We start from the raw sequence: 23,527 nt of genomic DNA on the forward strand, positions 1-23,527 counted from the left end.
AGATAGTTTTTATCATAAGATTGCATTTACTATCAAATGAGGTATATATTATGTGAAACTATTTTTGTAACCTGCAAAGCGCAACACAATATTTATAAGTTGATGGCTTAGTCAGCTAGCATTGCCATAACAAAATACCACAGACTGAGTGGCTTAAACAACAGAAATTTGTTCTTCACAATCCTGGAGATGGACAGTCCAAGATCAATGTATTTATTGGTAGCTTGGATTTCTCCTGAGTCCTCTCTTTGACTTGAAGACAGCCACTTTCTTACTCTGTCCTTATGTGGTTCTTTCTGTGTATATACACATGCCTGGTATTTCTTCTTACAAGGACAGTCATATTGGGTTCAGGCCCCACACTTATGAACTCATTTAGCCTTAATTTCCCCCTGAAAAGCCCTATCTCTAAATACAGTGACATTGGGGGTTATGACTTCAACATATGTATTGTCTGTCAGTGGCAAGGAGGTAGACATAATTCAGTCCACAACAGTTGGGTAGCATTCAGTTCCCCTGAGGAGCTGTATATCCTAAGTAGCTTTTTAAAACCGGTATTTTAATGATGTCTAATTTAGTTGCAGTAAAATATACAAATGTACAGTTTAGTGACTTTTTACATATATGTACACCCATGTGACTAACTACCCAGAGCAACTTTTCCATCATCCCAGAAAGTTTCTCATGCTTTTTTCCAGTTGTTGCTGCTACCACTATTCTTATACCTATTGCCATGGAATTTTTTCTGGTTATACAGTATATGCAGTATACTGTATACTATTTGTTTTTGGTTCATTTGGTGCAACATAATGTTACTGAGGTCCATCTATGTTCTTACGTGTATCGGTAGTTTGTTTGTTTTTGTTTTTGTTTTTGTTTAATTGCCATGTGGGATGGTAGTCCATGGTATAAATACACTGCAATTTGTTGATCTTCTTCTGTTGGATATGGGTATTTAGGTTATTTCTTTTCTTTTTTCTTTTCTTTTCTTTTGTTCTTTCTTTCTTTCTTCTTTCTTTTTAGGCAGGGACTTGCTCTGTCGCCCAGGCTGGAGTGCAGTGGCACGCTCTCAGCTCACTGCAGCCTCGACCTCTTGAGCTTAGGCAATCCATCCACCTCAGTACTCCCGAGTATCTGGGGTCACAGACATTCACCACCATGCCTGGCTAATTTTGTCATTTTTGTAGAGATGGAGTTTTGCCATGTTGCCCAGGCTTGTCTTGAACTCCTGGGCTCAAGTGATCCACCCTCCTCAGCCTCCCCAAGTTCTGGGATTACAGGCACGCACCACGGCACCCAACCTGTTTTGGTTATTTCCAGTGTTTGGCTATTACGATAAAACTATGAACATTCTACCCAAGTCCTTTTGCCGACATTAGCTCTCATATCTCATAATTATATTCTTAAGGGTAGAATTGCGGGGATAGATTAGGCATATGTTTCCTCCATTTAGTCATGGGACATTGCCCTCAAACCATTCAGTGGATATTAAACATTCAGTGTGTATAAGCAATAACCAAAATTATATGCTTTCCTTGCAATGCAAAAAGTCTTCCATATTAATGTGTATTGTATATGAACTAGCAATGAAGATCTGTCCATCCTGCTCAGTAAAGTAAGTTATAGCCTCATTTGGAGATTATGATCAATTCTGTCATTTGAGAACTAAGAACGTAGTAGAAATTCCTTTAGAGTTGCATTATGGGAAATCAAGTCAATACAGCATAGAAGGATTGCTTTTTCTTTTGTATTTTTATGTATTTATTTTTTGTTTGTTTTAAAATTTTATATATTGTCTTTTAAACTTTTTAGGGCCTAGGAAAAACTATTCAAGCCATTGCATTTCTGGCATACCTCTATCAGGAGGGTAATAATGGTCCTCATTTGATCGTTGTTCCAGCTTCAACTATAGGTTTGTAATACTGGAGACAACTGTATTTAACGTTATCATGTTTCATATAGGTAGAAGAGAGTGTGTGTAAAGGTGTGTGTCGGAGGGGTGCTGTGGTTTCAGTTGCGTGACTGAAACAAAAGTTTGTAGAGATGAATATTAATTTTATGGTCTCCTTATACTTTTCTGCTTTGTTTATATATATGTTTGATTATATTGGCAGTCTTTTAAAAAGAAAATAACTCAAATGTAAGTCAGTTTTAAATTATAGACCAAGTGCCATTTATATTGGTTTCATAATACTTTTAGTTACTTTTTAAAATGACTAAGAGAAAATGGGCACTTGTAAATGTAAAATTAAACATTTATTGGATGAAGGTATGTAATTCCTACTCATATAACTGTTCCATTCTTTCTCAATTTGTTGGATGCAGAAGTTAGAGAATATTTGCACATGTGAATGTAACAAAACCCCTTCTCTTTAAATTGGAGTTTAATAATCAACTGTAAATATATTTGGTTCTCTACCCTTCATTTTGATACCTCACAAAACTTCAAGATCATTTTACATAAGTTTCATAAGGAGTAATATTGTAAAGGGTCTGTGATAAAAGCAATCATCATGGTATTTATATTTTAATTTTTAATTTTTATTTATTTTTTTTAAGACAGTCTCGCTCTGTCACCCAGGCTGGAGTGTAGTGGCACAATCTTGGCTCACTGCAACCTCTGCCTCCCGGATTCTCGTGCCTCAGCCTCCCAAGTAGCTGGGATTACAGGCGCCCACCACCATGCCTGGCTAATTTTGTATTTTAGTGGAGTTGGGGTTTCACCATGTTGGCCAGGCTAGTCTCAAACTCCTGACCTCAGGTGATCCACCCACCTCAGCTTCCCAAAGTGTTGGGATTACAAGCGTGAGCCACCTTGCCCAGCCAGTATTTGCATTTTATAAAAGACTAATTTCTAAGTAGCACTTGTCAAAGTTTAGTGTTCATTTAACCGTGTGAACATATCCTGTTGTAGCAGATGCAAATAATATTTCTTCTGTTCCATAGATAACTGGTTAAGGGAAGTTAATTTATGGTGCCCTACTTTGAAGGTGCTCTGTTACTATGGTAAGAATATGTCATTCTGCTTTTAACTTTGGAAATTAAAAATAAAGTACAGCACAATAAATACAGTCAAAATGTGTTCATTGTTTTTAAACTCTAGGTTCTCAAGAAGAACGTAAACAAATTAGATTTAACATTCATAGTAGATATGAAGATTACAATGTAATTGTGACCACGTAAGTATTGAGAAATTTGGGGAGGGTGGATATTTATGCAGCTCCCAAATTTAAAAAAGAAATTGTAGTAGTACTGTGTAGGAAAGTTTATGCTGTTAACTGTAATACAAAAGTAATAGAGTGACTTATGTTGAGGTGTAACACTGGTATACGAAGCTTTTGTAGTACATCACCTCATTAATGGTAACTATAAAAAGGTTTTGCCTACTTACTGAAAAAAGTCGTCTTGTAGTAGTAGTTTCTCAGTAAGCTTAATATTACGCTCAGTAAGCGTAAAATTTGAGATATCCCACCAAAATTATTTATATTTTTAACTTACAAATAAGTATCAATAATAAACACAATGAAATTCATGTTCTCAGTGAAAAATTTGAGTTAGGGCAGAAATAAAAATGAAAAATAAAACCTTGGATAAGTTGACTACTACTTGGTAATAATTGTTTGATGTAAATATCTTGCACAGAACTTAATGCTCTTGTGTCCCATTTATGATTTGATTTATTTATAGTTCTATTTTAACTGTAGTTATTATTTCTCACTACTGGCTTCTTGTGTAGGAGTCTGTCCTTAAAAAATTCATGCAGAATTTTGTTTTTTCTTAATAAAACAGGCTCCATATGTAGTCTCAAGCTGCTAGCTATTAACTATTATTTATTGGATCTACTCTGCTAGTTTAATAAAATATTATTAGGTTTTAAAGAGAAACATGTTTTAGCTTCATGTTCTTTTTCGTGCTTATTAAAGTATAACACTTCGTGGAGCAGATTACTTATAAATTATACCCAAATTGACCTCCTCCCAGGTATGTAGAAGTTGTCCGATTGTAACATTAACATTTTCTTTTTTTTTTTTTTTTTTCTTTTTTTGAGACCGAGTCTTGCTCTGTCACCCAGGGTAGAGTGCAGTGGCATGATCTCAGCTCACTGCAACTTCCGCCTCCCAGGTTCACGCCATTCTCCTGCCTCAGACTCCCGAGTAGCTGGGACTACAGGCACCCACCACCATGCCTAGCTAATTTTTTATATTTTTAGTAGAGATGGGGTTTTATCATATTAGCCCGGATGGTCTCATTCTCCTGACCTCGTGATCCACCCACCTCAGCCTCCCAAAGTGCTGGGATTACAGGCCTGAGCCACTGCTCCCGGCCTTTTAACATTTTTTTTCAGTTATGTATTGCAGCTTTCATAACTTGGTTACAATGTACATCAATAATTATTAAATACAAATACATCAGTATTTATTTGAGTATCACCGTGTCTAGTGCTGTGCTTTAAGTACTGGCTGTTAGAAATGCGTGAATAAAAAATGATTTTATAAGACATTAAATCTCACTAGACTCCAAGCTCTTAAAAGTATAACTTTAGAGATGTTTTTTCTTTTGGTGACAGATATAACTGTGCGATCAGCAGTTCTGATGACCGTAGTCTGTTTCGACGACTGAAACTTAATTATGCAATTTTTGATGAGGGCCATATGCTGAAGAATATGGGCTCCATTCGCTACCAGCACCTTATGACAATTAATGTAAGAGAATGTTTGTAAAGTTTTCCAAATTACCATAAAATTTTAGATTACATAATATATGTAGTATTCTTTATTAGCAGAATATGTATTACGTAATTATGTAGTATTCTGTGTTAGCAAGTTTTTTCTGTAAAAGGGAAGATAATAAATATTTCACACTTTATAGACTAGATGGCCTCTGTCACATATTCTTTGATTTTGTTTTTTAACAATCCTTTAAAAACTGAAAAAAAATTCTTAGGTCATAATTTACCTGTTCTATATGTTGAACTTTATAAATAATCTTTCATCACCTCATAAAGGTGATACGAGGACACAAGTTACCTACTTATAAGACCAGTGGTTGTCGTATTCATTGCTGTTGATATTAGCAGACATCAATTATCTAAATTACTAATCGTTTGTCACAGAATGTTGTTATTAATATTGGTTATAATTTATCTCTCCTCCCTTTACCTTTCACTGGGGAGGGTAGACATGAAAGGAGTGGCTCTTTAAGAAAAAGCTAATGTAAATTTTACCTTCATTCACAGGCAAATAACCGTTTGCTGCTCACAGGCACACCTGTACAGAATAATCTGTTAGAACTCATGTCGCTGTTGAATTTTGTTATGCCACACATGTTTAGTAGTAGCACCAGTGAAATACGAAGAATGTTTTCCTCTAAGACAGTAAGCATAAATGCATATTTTCTCCAAAATATGTTATTTGTGTTTTATCTGGGCCATTCTTCTTTTAGGTCTCTTTTGTTTTCATAGTGCATATGCTCTATGAAATAACTTTAAGTAGTTGATAACTCTATATTTGGATCGGGTTGGAAGTCAGCCAAAATTTAATGGAGAAAAATAATAGCAATTTCCCTAATCGATAGCCAGAAGTCTTGGTTAATATCCTAATTTTCTGAAGGATGACAATTTTAAATTGATGACGAGCTCAAATATATAATATGTGAGGAAAATTTGATCATTACATCATCTGTATCAAAATTGGCTACGTAAATTAGTAACATTCTTTTATGGGTAAACTATAAAACTAGACAAAGCTAGAATATCCAGAAAATGCCTATGCTGAGAAATATATTTTGAAATAAATGTTCATAAAACCAAAGTCACAACTAAAAGCGACAGTAAAGAAATCCTCTTCACAAGAAAAGTTTTGTTACTTCTTTATTGTTTAGGAAAAGTAAGGTATAGCCTTCAAGGACTCCCACATTTTTCAGTATCACAGTGTTTACACTGATTCTTGGCTCTCTTCCACATCACTAATCTTTTGCAAGAATTTTCTGTGATATTCATCCACTGCAAATTAACTGCCTTTTTAACATTTACTAATTTGAATTCCCTCCCACTTAATGTACAGTGTTTTAAATGGCCTAGCAGATTTTATGAACTACTTTCTATTTTTAGTTCATAATATATGGAGGGCTCCTTCACATCCTAGAACAAAATTCTGCCTCTTAATTCTCCAAAATCACCAGTTTTGAGTAGGTGCTATTCCCCATTTTTAGACCACGTGATTTGCATCAGCCTGCGCTAGATTCCTTTTGGGGCCATTTTCCACAAAGAAATAAAGACTTTTCTACCCCCCACGCTCCTCCTTACCCACAGTTAGACACATTTTTAAATGAGAGTTATCTAGGTAATCCATTCATAACTCATCAGTTGGTGACTTCTGAACACCAATGTAGTGCAGTTCAAATTGATTACTTCAGTAGAGTACATGATTATGTATCATGAAACTTCAAAATACATATGGAGCTTCAAGAAGTACATGGCAGCCCAGAATTCAGATGTAAAGTTCCATCTAGAATGAATCATGTTTCTACAGAAAATAACTCAGACTCTAGTGAGGGAGATTTTTATGTTGTGTAATAATACTGTTATTGCAATAATTTAAATGAATAATTCCTAAAAGGATATGTTTTTATTTTGCTCAGAAATCAGCAGATGAGCAGAGTATATATGAAAAGGAGAGAATAGCACATGCAAAACAAATTATAAAGCCATTTATTCTCAGAAGAGTAAAAGAAGAGGTAATGCTTATCTACATGTTTTTTATTTTTATTGTTTTTAAAACTTACGTTTTCCTCTTCACTAGAACAATTATCTTAAACTGTTTTTTCTTTCTCAGGTTCTCAAGCAGTTACCCCCGAAGAAAGATCGGATTGAGTTGTGTGCAATGTCGGAGAAGCAGGAGCAACTCTATTTGGGTCTTTTCAACAGATTGAAAAAATCTATCAATAACTTGGGTATAATCTGATTTTCACTATTTTATGTGAAAAAGAATCTTATACTGGGGCTGCATTTTGATTAGTTATATCATGGTATTTGTGCATTTTTTAAAATTATCTGGAATTTGAGGAAGTAATTTAAAAACTTAGTTGATATATTTCAACAAACAGTTATCCACTTGGTTTTATTTTTTACTGTGTTCTTTTTGGGTCACAGAGAAAAACACAGAAATGTGCAATGTCATGATGCAGTTGAGGAAAATGGCCAATCATCCTTTATTACATCGCCAATATTACACAGCTGAAAAACTCAAGGAAATGTCTCAGCTTATGCTAAAGGTAAGGATTTCATATTATGTTAACACTAAGCTATAATAAGAGGTTAAGTTGGTAGGCTATAAGATTGGTGAACCCAATGGGCATACTAAACCTTTAACTACATATTTAGGAAAAACTTTTTGTTTTGAGACCAGGTCTAGGATTAAGTTCCAGATGATTTGGGGGACATAAGAACAAAGAAGGACTGATAACCTACATCATAGGTCAGCAGACTATGGCCTTATGGCAGTGACTATTTTTATAAATAAGGTTTTACTATAACACAGTCATGCCTGTTTTTGTTTTCTGGGACTGCTTTCTCACTACAGGGGCAGAGTTGAGTACTTGCCGTACAGGTCATTTTTCCTACGAAGCCTAAAATATGATCTGGCCCTTCACAGAAACAGTTTGCTAACTCCTAGTCTAGACTTCCATAATGCACTTCTTTTTCATTTTATTTCTTCTTTATAGTTTTAGCAATTACTGTTTATTTTTGCCTCTTTCTTTAACATTTTATCCTTATTTATCCTTACTGATCTTTGTGTTGAAAGCAACTTATTTTCTTTCTTTTCTTTTTTTTTTGAGATAGACTTTTGCTTTTGTCGCCCAGGCTGGAGTACGATGGCACAATCTCTGCTCACTGCAACCTCCACCTCCCAGGTTCAAGTGATTGTCCTGCCTCAGCCTCCTGAGTGGCTGGGATTACAGGTGCCCGCCACTACGCCCAGCTAATTTTTTGTAGTTTTAGTAGAGACAGCGTTTTACCATGTTGGCCAGGCTGGTCTCAAACTCCTGACCTTAGGTGATTTACCCACCTTGGCCTCCCAAAGTGCTGGGATTATAGGCGTGAGCTACTGCACCTTGCCAACCCATTTTCTTTTTTAAATTTTTTTATATTATTTTAAACTTACGGAGAATTTCAAACATTTATAAAAGTAGAATTTCATAATGAAACTGTCTGCTCATATGTTACTTCACCCCTTTGAAAGTTACCATTTGATAATGACACCACTCTTCTTTCATCTATACCCCAGACTTCTCCCCAGGATTATTTTGAACCAAATTCTAGGCGTTATTTAATCTGTAAATATTTTAGTATGTTATCTCTAAAACAGTAAGGACTTCCCCCCCTTTATTATACCTAAAAGATTAACATTAATTTTCCTTACACTAAAAGGTTCTATGATTTAGGTATTTTATCAGGTGTTAATTTTATTAAATTTTTCTGATCATACTATAAATTATTTTTATTTTGAAGTATACTGTGTTCTGTTTTGTTTTAAGGAACCTACACATTGTGAGGCTAACCCTGACCTGATCTTTGAAGATATGGAAGTTATGACAGACTTTGAACTACATGTACTTTGTAAACAGTATCGACACATTAATAACTTTCAATTAGACATGGACTTGATTTTAGATTCTGGAAAATTTCGAGTTTTAGGATGCATCTTGTCTGAATTGAAACAGAAGGTATTAAAGAAGAATGGTGTTTCTTGTATTTTCTCAATTACTTAAACTTCTTAAAGCAATTCTGGCACACTGACTTGCTTTAATTAGCTTATGTCTGTTCTGCATTCTTCCAGAACTTAGTGTTTTGAACATTTTCTTGACATATTTTCTTGATTACCTCCTTTCCTCTGTTGAACCTCAAAAACAATAGAAAGTTAGTAGACTGTATCTGTATTGATGTTTTGAAAAAATCTTAATTGTCATTATTTCATAGGTGACAATCTGTATGTGTGCTAAGAAATTAGTTTTTAAAAACACCATTCATTAAATAGTTATTTAAGTAATACTGCCGTTTATGTGTGAAATAGCCTAAATTTGTAAAATCACAGTCCAGATAGGACACACATATGCAATTGTTCATATTTTCTGACATTTTTCTTACGAAAAGGAAGTAATTTAACTGTTCTTAAAATCAAAACTGAGAGCTAACTTTTAGCCTTGAAGTTTAGAGGCTAAGGCAGTATATTCATATGTAGGCTACAATAAAATGTATATCTTCGGTATTATTGATTTCTATTAAAGAAGCAGTTGATCATAGAGAATTTTCTGCAAATTTATCAACATGATATAAGTAACACTTCTAACTGTTTAGACCTGTCAAGGCTTAAGTAAAACAATTTTTTCTATTTCTAACTCGTATATCTATTTTCACAGGGTGATAGAGTTGTATTGTTTAGCCAATTTACCATGATGCTGGATATCTTAGAGGTTCTGTTAAAACATCATCAGCATAGGTACCTCAGATTAGATGGAAAGACTCAGATTTCTGAAAGGTTGGTATACTTCATGTTCCAAAAAAAAAAAAACCACTCATTTGTTGTTGTTGTTAGAATTTTAAATGTCTAGAGTACTTGATAGAATTTTGTTGTTTTTATGTTTGATTACTTCAAATCATTGCCTTAAAATAAGAGTAATTTCAATGATCAGGCCTGGTGGCTCACACCTGTAATCCCAACACTTTGGGAGGCCGATGACGGTGGATTGCTTGGGCTCAGGAGTTCAAGACTACCCTGAACAACATGACAAAACCCTGTCTCTACTAAAAATACCAATAACAACAACAGCAACAAAAATAGCTAGGTGTGGTGGTGCACGCCTATGGTCCCAACTGGGGAGGCTGGGATGGGAGGATTGTTTGAGCCCTGGTGGGCAGAGGTTACAGTGAGCCAAGATCACACCACTGCACTGCAGCCTGGGTGACAGAGTGGGACCCTGTCTCAAAAAATAAATAAATAATTTTCTTTTAATTTTTCTGTCTGAATTGCATACAAATACCTTTTGAAACAGCTGTTAGAATTGTATTTTTTATGATTTTCACCTTTAAAATTTTTTCAAAGTCTAAAACACCTTATCTTTCATCAAGATTGTTTTAAAGTCTTTCATATTCTATGGGTAAAGTTTTTTTCATTCCCAAAGGTTGTAAAGATTGACCTTAGTAAAGAAGGGATTGTCTTAATAAGGAAGGAATTGTGTAGTATGTTTAAATTGAATTATATATTTTGGTTTATTTTTTTTCTGTTGTCCAGAGTGGTTTTTTTTCCCCCCAGCATTAGAGTAAAGGTAAAAATAATGTTGTGTTTTGTTTTTTTTTTAAAAGAGGAGAATCCACTGATACAATGATACACTGATCGTGAGGTCCTTGATTCATCAGGAATGCTGTCTGCCAGTAGGAGCTGATATACTTCTGAGAAGGCTAAAGATTGAAAAGCCATACACAAAGTTTAGCTAAGCCACAAGTTAAAAAAGAACAAAATCGTCATTTAGGAATTAATTGAATCTGAATAGTTGAATTGAAGTAAGAGTTGGTAGGGGTAGCAATATCGTAGAAAAGAAGTTGGTGAATTGAGGAGGCTCTTCCATGATATAGCCAGAGGAGAAGTAACTGCAATACCAAGGGATGTATATACATCTTCGGGTTTCCTTTTCATGTGATAATGATTGTTTTCCATTTTAATTACATGATACAACTTTTTAGTGAGATTTAACCTAATTTGTTTATCTTACAGGATTCATCTAATTGATGAGTTTAATACCGATATGGATATCTTTGTGTTTCTGCTATCAACAAAAGCTGGTGGATTAGGAATAAATCTGACTTCAGCAAATGTTGTTATACTTCACGACATTGACTGTAATCCTTATAATGACAAACAAGCAGAAGATAGATGCCATAGAGTAGGCCAGACTAAGTAAGTGTTTTTAGTTGAAATGTATTTTTAATTCAGTGCCACTTTAATTTGTGTAGACCAATAGAATATAGTGTTGGATATCCTGCCTTAGTTTTTATTTTTTCAGCAAAGCATGGCTACATATGTATTTTATGCCAGCAGTGTTGAACATCGACTGCACTGAGTAACCCTTCCATTTTCTAGTAATTAAAACCATCCACCCGGATTCCAAATAGTTCTGCAGTTCATGAAGTATTAACAATTGTCTACGCCTTTGAAAAAGATGAGTAATTGAAAAGACTTGCTTATTAGACCAGTTTAAGACCCAGACAAACTTCATAATACACAAATTATTGCTGGGCTGTCCTGTTACCCTTTAGGAAGTAAACTGAGTTGTAAATTATTTTAGATGAATGGTAATTTTGACATTGGTCACAGCACTGTAAAGAGGTGAAGATAGTCGGGTGCAGTGGCTCACACACTTTGGGAGGCCGAGGTGGGTGGATCATGAGGTCAGGAGATCGAGGCCATCCTGGCTAACACGGTGAAACCCTGTCTCTACTAAAAATACAAAAAAAAAGATTAGACAGGCGTGGTGGTAGGCACCTGTAGTCCCAGCTACTCGGGAGGCTGAGGCAGGAATGACGTGAACCCAGGAGGTGGAGCTTGCATTGAGCCAAGATCGCGCCACTGCACTCTAGCCTGAGCGACAGTGCGAGACTCCAACTCAAAAAAAAAAAAAAAAAAAAAAAAAAAAAAAAGGTGAAGATAGTTACAACTCTGCTTACATAAATAAAGATCAGACAGTGTCCTCTTTGTGAAGTATTTTAATATATGTCCAAAAGATATTGGTATGTTCATTTATAGACTAAATACTTACCAGTACTTATTGTGAAACTTTGTATCTGACTGCACTGCCTTAAGTGTACAGAGACACTGCTTCTCGGGCCAGGCACAGTGGCTCGCGCCTGTAATTCCAGCACTTTGGGAGGCTGAGGCGGGCAGATCACGAGGTCAGGAGTTTGAGACCAGCCTGACCAACATGGTGAAACCCCGTCTCTACTAAAAATACAAAAATTAACCGGGCTTGGTGGCATGCGACTGTAATCCCAGTTACTGAGGAGGCTGAGACAGGAGAATCACTTGAACCCAGGAGACAGAGTTTGCAGTGAGCCAAGATCGCACCACTGCATTCCAGCCTGGGCAACCGAGCGAGACTCCATCTCAAAAAAAAGTAATTTCCATCTGAACACAGAAGTGTTTGTTGTAATGTAGTTTTATCTGTGTGTGTGTGTGTGTGTGTGTGTTTGTACACACACATATGTTTTGTTTTGTTTTTGAGATAGAGCCTCACTCTGTCACCCAGGCTGGAATGCAGTGGCACCATCTCTGCTCACTGCAACCTCCACCTCCTGGGTTCAAGCAATTCCCATGCCTTAGCCTCCCAACCAGCTAGGATTACAGGTGTGTGCTACCACACCCAGCTAATTTTCGTATTTCTCTTTCTTTTTTTTTTTAAGTGGAGATCAGGTTTTACCGTGTTGGCCAAGCTGATCTCGAACTGCTGGCCTCAAACAGTCCACCCACCTCAGCCTCCCAAAGTGCTGGGATTAGAGATGTGAGCCACTGTGCCCAGCCAGTAATTTACTTTAAATACAAATATCTTTCTCTTTTCTTGCATCTTTAGGAGTGTCTAAAAGTTAAATATTCAGAAAATGTCAGTCTCAAATGGCTTAAATAAAAGAATTTAAGGATATGTTTGTCATAATTTTCAAGGTATTCTTTTTGAACTCTTAAATATAGTTTACATATATCCAAATAACTATATTTAGTAACCAATGGACATATTTTGTATGTTTTTTTAGAGAAGTACTAGTTATAAAACTAATAAGCCAAGGGACGATTGAAGAATCCATGCTAAAAATTAACCAACAGAAATTGAAACTAGAACAGGATATGACTACAGTAGATGAAGGTAAGTTTTTTGTAAGCAGAAACTTCAGTATTTATATGACCATGCATCTAATTAGTGCAAGAAGGTGACAAAGATGACTAAAGTCCTTAACTAGCTTACAGTTTAGGGGTGATGTGTGATGTGGGAGAAGGTAAGCATATTTACTTCAAAAATACTAAAATAATTTTTTTAAAGTCTCTTAAGTTCAAAATTTTTATTTTTGTATATGTTTTTGAAAAGAATATGTTCAGAACTCAGAAATGAAAGAACAGACACCTCCTAGTCACCCCATCTCCCAACTTCCCCATAGAGGTGGCAAGTGTTAGCCTTTCGTTTTTGTGTGTGTGTGACCAGTTATTTTATGTGTGTAGAAATAAACACGTATTCTTTCTTTTATGGGAGTAAGGGTGCATGTCAACTACGATACACTCTTCTGCACCTTTTCTTATTTAATGTTAAGTTAATTGGAAATAAGCAAGTTTTTTCATTCTAATAAATAAGGATATTCCTGATATTGATAATGGTTCATTTTAATTTAGCAAATTTCTGTTCATGACAGATACTGTTATGTCTGTGTTATATTAGGCACTCTGTACTATAAAAGTCAATACACTTTAATCTGTCTACAGCGAGAGAGAAATGCATATGATCAAATAATTACTTGTTTTTCTTGCATAACATTTCAGGGTGCTATGGAAGCTTGGGGAGGCGGGCAGTAGAAAAAGTTTGAGTAAGAAGCAACTGAGATCTTTAAGGATAAGTAGGGTGATCATAAGTTAAACAATTAACACGAATTACTAGGCTTTTTGTGCATATGGCAACTTGCCAGTTTCAGGTTGTCCAGTAAATACAGTAAAGTGAGTGCGTAAGGCAGATTCTCTTTGGGCAATGTTTTCCTTATTATTTCGCTATGGCAGCTTTTAGAATTTAGTAAAGCATTTAAATTCTTTTTTACCAATACCAGCAAATATCCAGATATATGGATTTTATTCTATAATAAGTTTCTAAATATAGTAGAACCATAATAGTTGATAAAATTAACTATAAGTCTTTTCTTATGGGCTAGTTCATTTCCTCAGAGGTAAATTTTTCAGCCTCCTGTGAAGTGAAGAGAGGTGGGGAGAGGTGGTATGAGCCAATGGCCCTGAGAACTGAAGGAGGGAGGTTTGTTCTCATATTTAAATATTAATAGTTAATCTGCCTGTTTTCAGCAGCCTCTCTGTTCTCTACTATGACAAGTCCAGTGTTCCTCAGACTCATATTCTCCAAAGAGAATAAACCTTCATTTTTATACATCTGGGGCAAATGGCTGGCTTTCTTGGGCAAGCTGTAGTCATCTTACCTGTTCAAGCTGATTATAGCTTCATGTTTCCCATTTACCCCCATTTCCTGAGCTTTGAGGGTAGAAGGGTAAGGATTCTTGGTATGAAGTAGCCTTGCATTTCCCACCTGCAGACACTTAAGCTTTTACTTTATTGTGCGAAAATCAGTTTCCATGCTTTCATCTATTGTTTTCTTTCAAAATTTGTGAACAACTCTCTCTCTGCTGTTGTCTTTTTCGCCTATTCTTTCTCCTTTGTCTAATCCCCTTACACTTTTTTCTCCCATTGTATTTTAATGGTATTACAGATGATGGGAACAGAGGTGATGTGTATATTCAATCATTTTCAGTCATAATTAATGTAAATTATTTGTATTTGTATAAATTTGGTCAGTCTAAAATTTTGCCTGTTCTGTTCACCTGCGTTGTCTGTTAAAATAGCAGTGTATTTTTAGCTGTGCTCTCAAGCCAGTACCTTTGAAATGTTTAGTTATGAAGAATCCTGCCCTCTCTTTACCACTCTCCTTACCACTTTTCCTAGAAGTTTTTCTCTGTCTTGTTAAAGCTGTTTATATGTTTTTTTTCCCAGTGTGTATTTTATTTGCTAGACTAAGGATGTAATGGTGTCTTATTTACTCATTTAGCTGTAATCATTTGTCTTCAGCTGCGTCCCTGGTTTCATTTAGGTAATTTTGACACTGAACTAATGACAATACATGTATGCCCTTCTTTACATCTCTCACAATGAGGTCCTTTTCCTCTGTAAACAAAAAGTATATTTGTAATTGAGTATGTATTGCTTTTTGTTAACAATCTGTTTGCCCCCCCTTACATGAAACTATGAAAGGTAAAGACCATGATTCCTCTCAAATATGCTTATCATTTTTTTGTGTTTCTAGAACTTACCTTAGTGGTTATTAAAGTAGCAACAGCAGGAGCAGCATCTCCTAAGAAATTGGCAATTTGAAATGCAAATTCCCAGGCCCCATTGTATACCTACTTGGTCATAAACTCTGGCGGTGAGACCTAATAATATTTGGTTTAACAAGCTGTCCAGGTGATTCTGAGAAAGCTAAAATCAGAGAGCCACTGCTTTAAAATAAAGATTGTGTTTGGGTTTTTTTCATTAACTTCCCTTAATGTGATTAATTGTATTAATACATTTTTTACCTTTTTGAACTTTTAAAAAAAATATATTACCACAATCATGACTACATACTTTTTGAATTTTTTTATTACAGAAATAGTCATACAAAAATGAAAGCAGTAGCTGGGTATGTGGTTCATGCTTATAATGCCAGCACTTGGGGAGACAGGTGGGAAGATCGTTTGAGCCCAGGAGTTCAAAACCAGCCTGGGCAACATAGCAAGACTCCATATCTCTCTCTCTGTCTCTCTGTCTCTCCATATATATATATATATATACACACACACACACACACACACACACACAATTTTTTTAATTGTTGAAAGTATAGTATGAATGAAAAATACAGTGATTTAACAGCTGTGACATTTGCAGTGTTTGTTTTTTCTGCTTCTTTTTTCCCATTGATCCATAATAAAGTCAATTACAAACATGGCAATTTATTTTCAGTATCGCAGCATATTCCTCTAAGTTGGTACAATACCATTATAGCATCTAATAAAATAAATAGTAATTTTCAGATATTATCATATGTTGTTCTTATCTAGATTTCTCTCATTTGTCCCCTTAATGTCTTCTATAGCTTTCCTTAAAACACCAGGGTCCAAAGTTCACACACAGCATTTTATTGTATTCTATCTTTAGTATCTTTTAAGTTTAAAAGAATCTCCTTATTCCTTTCCTTCTTTCCTCTTCTCCCTGCATTCTTCCTAACATGGTATCAGTTTATTTAGTAATTTATGAAGTGTCAATTTGGATTTTATGGGCTATTTTCAAGTCTATGGATGAGCTTGGAAGCAAGGATGTCTGTGAACTCCCTAAGAGTTGATGGACTATTTTGTGTTCCTGTGGATGTGTGTGTGTGTGTTTAACAGAGAAAAGAAGAGTAGATAAAAGTACTCATGATTTTAGATTTTAACTGAGGTGTATATTTGTGAGAGAGGGGAGGAAGAGAGAAGTGGTTAGTTTTGCTACATTTCAGCCACATCTAATTTATAAAATTATTCATAGTTACAGATCTATCACAGATCAGCAAATATTTGTGAATTGCCAGCTGTTCTGTTGCACTAACTGGTAAATTAATAAATCAACTCATCTCAAAATATTCTGAGTGCCTAATTGAATTAATCAGGGATGGCTAGATTATCTGCCACTGTGACACAAAGGGATTTAGAAAATCTCAAATAATTCCTGTAAGTACTTATAAATATGGGGCCTCAATTAATATATAGGGCAAACATTGGATAAACAAGGTAATTTAAAGTGGCTAATTTAATCATCAGCTGGTATGCTGTGCTCAGAATGTTGTTTATATGTATACAGTGTGGGTCTGAGTCAGTGATTATATCTTCAGATGAAAAATAAGAAAATAGATTAAATAAGTTTTGGTTGGTTTAGGTTTGGCTTTGTTGTCTTTGTTTTCCCTACTCCGTTTCTTACATAAATGTTTTTTATTTAGCAAATGTGAGAAGTTAAGTACCAAGAATTATATATGATCCAGTGTATTACTGTGTATCTTTATATAGCTTTATAAAATTGGAAACATAACCTTAGATTGCTATGTTGGCAATATGAACAAGAACACAGAGGAAATAGCCCTAATCTAAGTAGTGATTAGGGAAGGTTTCTAACAGGGGTGACACTGAAGCAAACTAGCCCTTGAAAGATGAGTAAGAATTCACCAAAGAAAAAAAAATTGAGACAATGTTTTATAAAATAAAATACTTTCATAAAGCTTTTAATGCTACTTTCTGACCTACAGGTGATGAAGGGAGTATGCCAGCAGATATAGCCACATTACTAAAAACATCAATGGGCCTGTGAAATAAGAACTGTGAACTCTCAATTGATGAGGAAATATCAACTTGGTGCACTCAAGGACATTTACATTATGATGACCATGGGGTTTATGAACATTTATAACTTTTTATAATTTCCATATTACATTTCTCATAGTATGGACAACTTTTTGCCACTAACTGAATTCTCCAAATACTCACACATGAAATTTCAAAAAAGAAGCCACAAATATGTAGTCCTGAAGATGTTGAATAATCATTTTACAAAGCAGTTTTCTGAATGGGGATTAGTTGGTGATTGTTTGTAACAAATATGCTAATGCTTTAGAAATGTCAGTATTTTTGTAATTATTTCTACCTCCAAATATATATATATTGTCTTTCACTGGATAATGTGTGTAGATTTTTACATGTGCCTTATTTGACAATGCTTATGTCTTGTTTTTGCTTGTCTCATTTGAAGTTCTTTTTTATTATGTTAAAGAATGCAGCTGTATAGATTATATAGCTTTCATTTTATTGCTATTTGAAGCAGATGTTCACCAATGTCAGCAAGAACTCAACCTGAATTTAAAGGTGGCATTCCATATACTAACATCCCCCAGGTCCTCTCAAGTACTTCTGCTGAAACAAATTTGTTTGGCTAGGCACTAAGTTGTTTTCCAGTGAATAGTAACTAAAGAAGCCCTTACCTTGCTCCATGGATTAATTCCTTCTGTTCATTTTCCAACTGCACTAATAGTGCATATTACTCTGCCTAAACTTGTGCATGTTTTCATTGATTTCCCTCTCCCGGCTTTTGCTTCTCTTGAAACTGTTGCCCAGTCACTTCTGCTCCAATTCTCTTCCTCTCTAAATAGTAGTTTATTACTGCCACATCTCCATGCATCAGCAAAATGTTGGTGACATTTTTCTAGCCTGGCAGAACAGATTACTTAAAGCTATTTCACTTCAAAGCAGACTGAATGTGACTTCATCTAAAGGCAGCATTAGGTACTGCATGGAAATAGGTCATTAACTTGAAACGCTTATCAAAATATATTTTACCAGTTTCCAGAATTTCCAGTACAGGACCGCCTGAAGAGAGAGCCATTGTTCAATTCCAATTCAGTGTGAGTGACAAAGTGAAATTTAGAAGTGAAGTTGTCTATTTGATATTTAACTCTTTATTAAATCTTTCTTTAAATTTCTGCCTGTCAGTCTATATTGCTGTTTTTATTATACTTCAGTTTCTTTGTATAACTTGTGAGTTCCATGTGTTTTGTTTTTATTGTGTAAATATCATTATAAATAAACTTATTTATAAATCAAAGATTTGTTAATTTTTGGAAATCATACCTTTCAAAGCATCCTAACTTGCTAAGATGCTAAGGTAATATGACCCTCTGGATTTGGAAGGCAAATAAAACTCTTAAACAGTGATTATTTAGATATTAAAGACTCTGAGAACTCATGGCATAACCCCAGTCTTGATGGGATATTGAACAGACTGAATATATTTTACCATTACAGGGCTAAAAGGAGTCTTCATGTGTTAATACTACCTCCTTGTACATCACCATACCCAAATCAGTTATTCAAATTGTTAGGAATTTTACCTTTTAAAATCTCATAATGGATTTCTCATAAGTTTTCTGTATTAATGTATTTTCAATGATAGGCTGTTTCTTTTTTTGTTGTTATTGTTGTTGTTGTTATATCCATACTTTTATCTCTAATGAAATGTAGTTGGGTTCTTCCTGTAATGCGCTATTATGTCTTGGGCTTAATAAAAATATTTGTGATCATAAGTTGTATTTTCACACCCTTTTTAATAGTTTCTAATCCTCCTCTTTTAAAAATATATAATCTTGGGCACAAGTGAGATTATCTTATATGCTTAATATTGCCTGTTTGTCAGTAAATTGGAACTTACTACTTAGGATGTATTCTCATTGGTTCCTTCATTGGACTGATGTCAGTAAATACTGTAACCAATTATCACTACAGAGCAAATGAAGCGAGAGTTGGAGTAATATTGTGACCAACTGAAGCATTTTTTTTAATGCAGGCTACATGAGACATGCCTTATGCATTTTTATAACTTTGGGACCCCCATAGACTTTTAACTTTATGCCAGTAGATACTTATTTTGAAACATTACTGTTGTTCCTAACAGTTGGTATTATCATGTAGTGGAGAGACGGGGGTATGAGGAGATTTGGTTTCCATTTGTGTGACCTTATGTGTGATACTTCACAGTCCATACATTTAAGGAATTGACTTCAACTCCTCAAAAATGTATTTTTGAAATAGTAAATTCAATATGCAGTTCACTTTCTGCTTGACTTCACTCTTGCTTAGCCAGCCTCTCTTTGTATAGAAGCAAGGAGACATTTCACTTGGATACACAATGGGATAATGGAATGTGTTGTCCTTCAGTGCAAAAAGATTACCTAAAGGTTATGATAATGCCAAATACTTCCTTATGAAACTTGCTGTGGTTATACTTTGAATTATGATTTGTATCAATATGTAGGACTGATTCTCTTATTTTGAATTTTCATAATTTTGTATAAGCATTGGATTATCACTTAGTTCTGTCTTCATTAAAACTTGATGGGGAAATTTAGCTATGCAGAAGAGTGGAGAAAAGTTAACTACTTTCATTATCTAGAACATTATTTGCATTTCTTTTTTTAAAAGTAACATTTTTTCTTTAGATTGCCTGGATTACATGTTGGAGGGCTTTGAATAAGATTCACATACAACCTATTATCATTTACTTACAGCCACTAATAACAACAAAATTTGATCCAAAGAATCAAGGAACTTAGAAAATACACTTTGTTTTTATGTGTAATCCTTAATAATTTATATTTTTGTTGTTGTTTTGAGACAGAGTCCCTCTGTCACACAGGCTGGAGTGCAGTGGCGCGATCTCAGCTCACTGCAACATCTGCCTCCCAGTTCAAGTGATTCTCCTGTCTCAGCCTCCTGAGTAGCTGGGATTACAGGCGCCCACCACCACGCCTAGCTTATTTTTGTATTTTTAGTAGAGACAGGGTTTCACCATGTTGACCAAGTTGGTCTCGAACTCCTGACCTCAAGTGATCTGCCCGTCTCAGCCTCCCAGAGTACTGGGATTACAGGCATGAGCCACTGCGCCTGGCCTAAAGTATTAAATAACTTTTTTTTCAATTTCATAAAACATTGAGAGGAAGGAAACACCTTAAATAAGATCATACCTATCTGGGCTTTTATTTTCCTCTTCTTTCTTTCTCCCCCACATCCTCATCTCTTTTTTGACTTCTTAATTATGAATAAAGCTTCTGTAAATATATGTGGACAGGTTTTTATGTGGACATGTTTTCAGGTCCTTGAGATAAATATCAAGGAGCACAATTGCTGGATTGTCTGGTAAGCATATGTTTAGTTTTGTAAGAAACTGTCACTGTCTTCCAAGGTAGCCGTACCATTTGTATTCTCATCAGCAACAGATGAGAGTTACCCTTGCTCCCCATCCTCATCAGCGTTTGGTGTTATCTGCTGTTTTGGACTTTTGCCATTTTGACAGTCATATAGTGGTATCTTGTTTTAATTTGCAGCTCCCTAATGACATTTTGTTGGGCACTTCTTCATATGCATATTGCTACCTGTATCTTTGTTGAGGTGTCTATTGAGGTCTTTTGCCCATTTTTGATCAGTTTGCTGTCCTATTGTTGAGTTTTATGAGTTCTTTGTAGAATTTTGGATAACAGTTTTTTATCAAATACGTGTTTTACAAGTATTTTCTTCAAGTCTGTGGCTTGTCTGGCTTCTCATTCTCGATCTCTGGGATATCTACATTTTTCTTATCACAACAACTTTATTCATGTCAGTAAATTCATCTTTACAAGTTTCTCTGGCTGCATATCTAGAGCCTCTTGAGCCGTGTCAGATTCCCACAGTCAGCTCTTTTCTCTATAGCTCCCTTTATGTTCAGTTGAATTTCATTCCAGGATTATCAGTTTTTGTTCCTTTGCTGCACTTGCATCTTTGTTGGGAGTTCCCTCTTTTGATTCTTCATTTTTGTAAAATGTCAAAGGGATTTATCACTGGGCCACAAGCAGGCAATAGCAATACAACTACACACTTTGCTGTCTATGCAGGAATAAGAGATGTGCAGTGACCTCTGGCAGTCTTTGAAAGAAGTGACTGGTCACTGGTCATGATGTACATAGGTTATTTACACAGGGATATGTGGACTGGAGAGCCATGAGCAAAGTTTGTGTTTTATGCAATTACAGGTAATTGTGGTAGCTGAAGTCCAAACCATTTTGGGGAAGGGGAAGAATGGTGTTGCTAAACCATTGTGACTGCAATTCGTGCATGTTAGAACCTGTGCAAAGCAAGGTCTGCCTGTATTACATACTATTTTTCCGCCATTGTAAATGATGCGAAGCTATTCTGAAAGAAAAAGGTACTGCAGAAAGATTTGCTTGTGTTTGTGTTTTCCTTTTTAAAAATCAGAATATGGCTTAAAGTGGAAATCTTGGTGGAGTTGGGAAGGGAGCATATGGATTATCTGGCAGGCTGATGTACCTGTCTTATCTGGTAAGAGAGATGCCCCGAGAACAACAAACTTGAAGGCAACATGGATCAACTAGAGTTTGGTTTGGGGTCTTCGTTTTATCCAGTTAGCGATGGCAGGAATGGCTTGGACTTTCTTCCGTAAAGTCACCAGCCTTGGATGGATGTCCAACAGGTCAGGTTTAAAGACCAAAAGCGTGGTACTGCAAATCTCCCAGTAGAAATCTGCCCAAGTCACCTAATTTAAAGGAAACAAACTTTTCATTTGAACATAGAAAGTATAGCTGTATCGGCATTCCAAAATTAAAATTAGTTTATTAATCTAAAAGATTCAAAATAATCTTGTTATTACAAAAACAGAATGTGTATATGATAGAAGTTCAGAAAATTACTGATAATACCATACTCCAACACTCAGGTTACTACTATTAAACATTTTCGTGTATAAGATATTTTTCCATGCTGATAGATGTTGTTTTACTAAGATGAGATCTTAATGGTACATACTCTTAACCTTGTCCAGTCTCCACCTCTCTGTGACAATACATTTTCCTTATCCAATAACCAATACGTATTTTTCCATCTGTTCTAAAAATGCCCTTTACAGGACAAAGCAGGATCTATTCCAGGTCTATGCATTTCATCTGGTTATGTCCATTAACTCTTCAAAACAGTACCCTTTTTTTCACATTACCAAATTATTGAAGATTTCACTCTAGTCCTACAGAAAGTTCTATCTTCAGGACCTTTGTATTTCATCTTACCTTGTTCCTTTGTACTACATAGTATAAAGGAAGGGGCGCAGGTTACTCCTTTCAAGTGAAATATTTGTGGCTAAAATACATTGTATTGTATCACATAAAAAGAATATATGGGTGTCTAACCATTAGGGTATGCCAAGATTGGCCACTGGATTAGTGATGACAGCCTGGTCCTACCATTGTACAGTTGTATGTTTCTACCTTTGTGATTAGAAACCAATCTGTATGCTGTTACTTTGGCTCCATATGATTATCAAAGAGTGAAGTTTAAATGTGGACTACTCTTTTATCTTTTTGTATAGAATTTAATAAAGCTGATTGCTAGTGTTTCAGGAACTTACTAAACATCTGTCAGCCAAGAGAAGCTACTGGCTGGAAGATTCAGAATTCAGAATAAATCCAGAATTTATTCAAATATTTATCAAGCACCTACTGTGTGCCATGCCCAGGTCTAGGTGCTGGAGAGCAAGGTAGGATGCAAGCCCCTTCTCTGATGTAGCTTTTATATTTTAGAAGGGACAAACAATCAAATATGCAAAACGATGGGGGTTATGAAAAAAAAGTGAAGTTGTGATGGACTGTGACATGGTCAGGGAAGACTTTCAAGAGGTGACACTTTTTATATTAAGCCCAGGCTTAAATATAAAAAAGGATTGAGACCTGCAGTGATCAATCTGGGGATTAAGCGTTCCAGATATGGGGAAGAGCGTAAAGACCCTTAGGTGGGAGTGTGAGTTAAGTCTGAGGAACACACACACCAGTGTGTTTGGAGCACTGTGAAGAAGGGAGAGAGTGCTCAGAGATGAGATCAGAACATCATTTACAAAGGAATTTTAATAGAAAATGAAAAATAAATTCTTATAAATTATTCATTAAATAGGGCGGGGAGAGGAGCATTTTAGGAAAGGCTATGAGGGGAGTCAGAAGAAATGAAGGGGTATGTGAAGAGGTTGAAAGTTGAGAAAAAGATGTGGCAAGTTTACTTCTGTATCACCCAGAAGGGCTGAACAGGGCAGACAGCAGAGTGTCAGCCTGCTACAGAAAGCAATCTTATCTCCCAGAA

The 23,527-nt window shown here is 35.5% G+C and overlaps 2 protein-coding genes across 9 annotated transcripts in view; one reads left to right on the forward strand and one right to left on the reverse strand.

Moving 5' to 3' along the window:
• SMARCAD1 (SNF2 related chromatin remodeling ATPase with DExD box 1) overlaps positions 1-18,942 on the forward strand; it is an 84,274-nt gene extending 65,332 nt beyond the window's left edge. For 4 of the 7 annotated variants that reach the window (XM_005555446.4, XM_005555447.4, XM_005555448.4 and 1 more), the window contains 13 exons: positions 1,813-1,912; positions 2,947-3,006; positions 3,104-3,179; positions 4,568-4,703; positions 5,237-5,374; positions 6,640-6,735; positions 6,834-6,951; positions 7,151-7,272; positions 8,536-8,724; positions 9,418-9,536; positions 10,770-10,952; positions 12,797-12,906; positions 17,116-18,942. In XM_005555446.4, coding sequence (XP_005555503.1) covers positions 1,813-1,912; positions 2,947-3,006; positions 3,104-3,179; positions 4,568-4,703; positions 5,237-5,374; positions 6,640-6,735; positions 6,834-6,951; positions 7,151-7,272; positions 8,536-8,724; positions 9,418-9,536; positions 10,770-10,952; positions 12,797-12,906; positions 17,116-17,177 — 1,509 coding nt within the window. In that variant the 3' untranslated portion in view covers positions 17,178-18,942. Of the gene's footprint in view, positions 1-1,812; positions 1,913-2,946; positions 3,007-3,103; positions 3,180-4,567; positions 4,704-5,236; positions 5,375-6,639; positions 6,736-6,833; positions 6,952-7,150; positions 7,273-8,535; positions 8,725-9,417; positions 9,537-10,769; positions 10,953-12,618; positions 12,708-12,796; positions 12,907-17,115 lie in introns of all 7 variants that reach the window. The other 3 variants (XM_074040161.1, XM_045392651.2, XR_012434966.1) reach the window with 2 other exon arrangements.
• The window catches only part of HPGDS (hematopoietic prostaglandin D synthase), a 46,204-nt gene continuing 41,493 nt past the window's right edge, over positions 18,817-23,527 (reverse strand). For both annotated transcript variants that reach the window (XM_015450656.4, XM_015450655.4), the window contains one exon: positions 18,817-21,941. In XM_015450656.4, coding sequence (XP_015306142.1) covers positions 21,777-21,941 — 165 coding nt within the window. In that variant the 3' untranslated portion in view covers positions 18,817-21,776. The remainder of the gene's footprint in view (positions 21,942-23,527) is intronic.

This window comes from Macaca fascicularis, chromosome 5, assembly GCF_037993035.2.
Source record: "Macaca fascicularis isolate 582-1 chromosome 5, T2T-MFA8v1.1".
In the NCBI taxonomy this organism is placed as follows: Eukaryota; Metazoa; Chordata; class Mammalia; order Primates; family Cercopithecidae; genus Macaca; species Macaca fascicularis.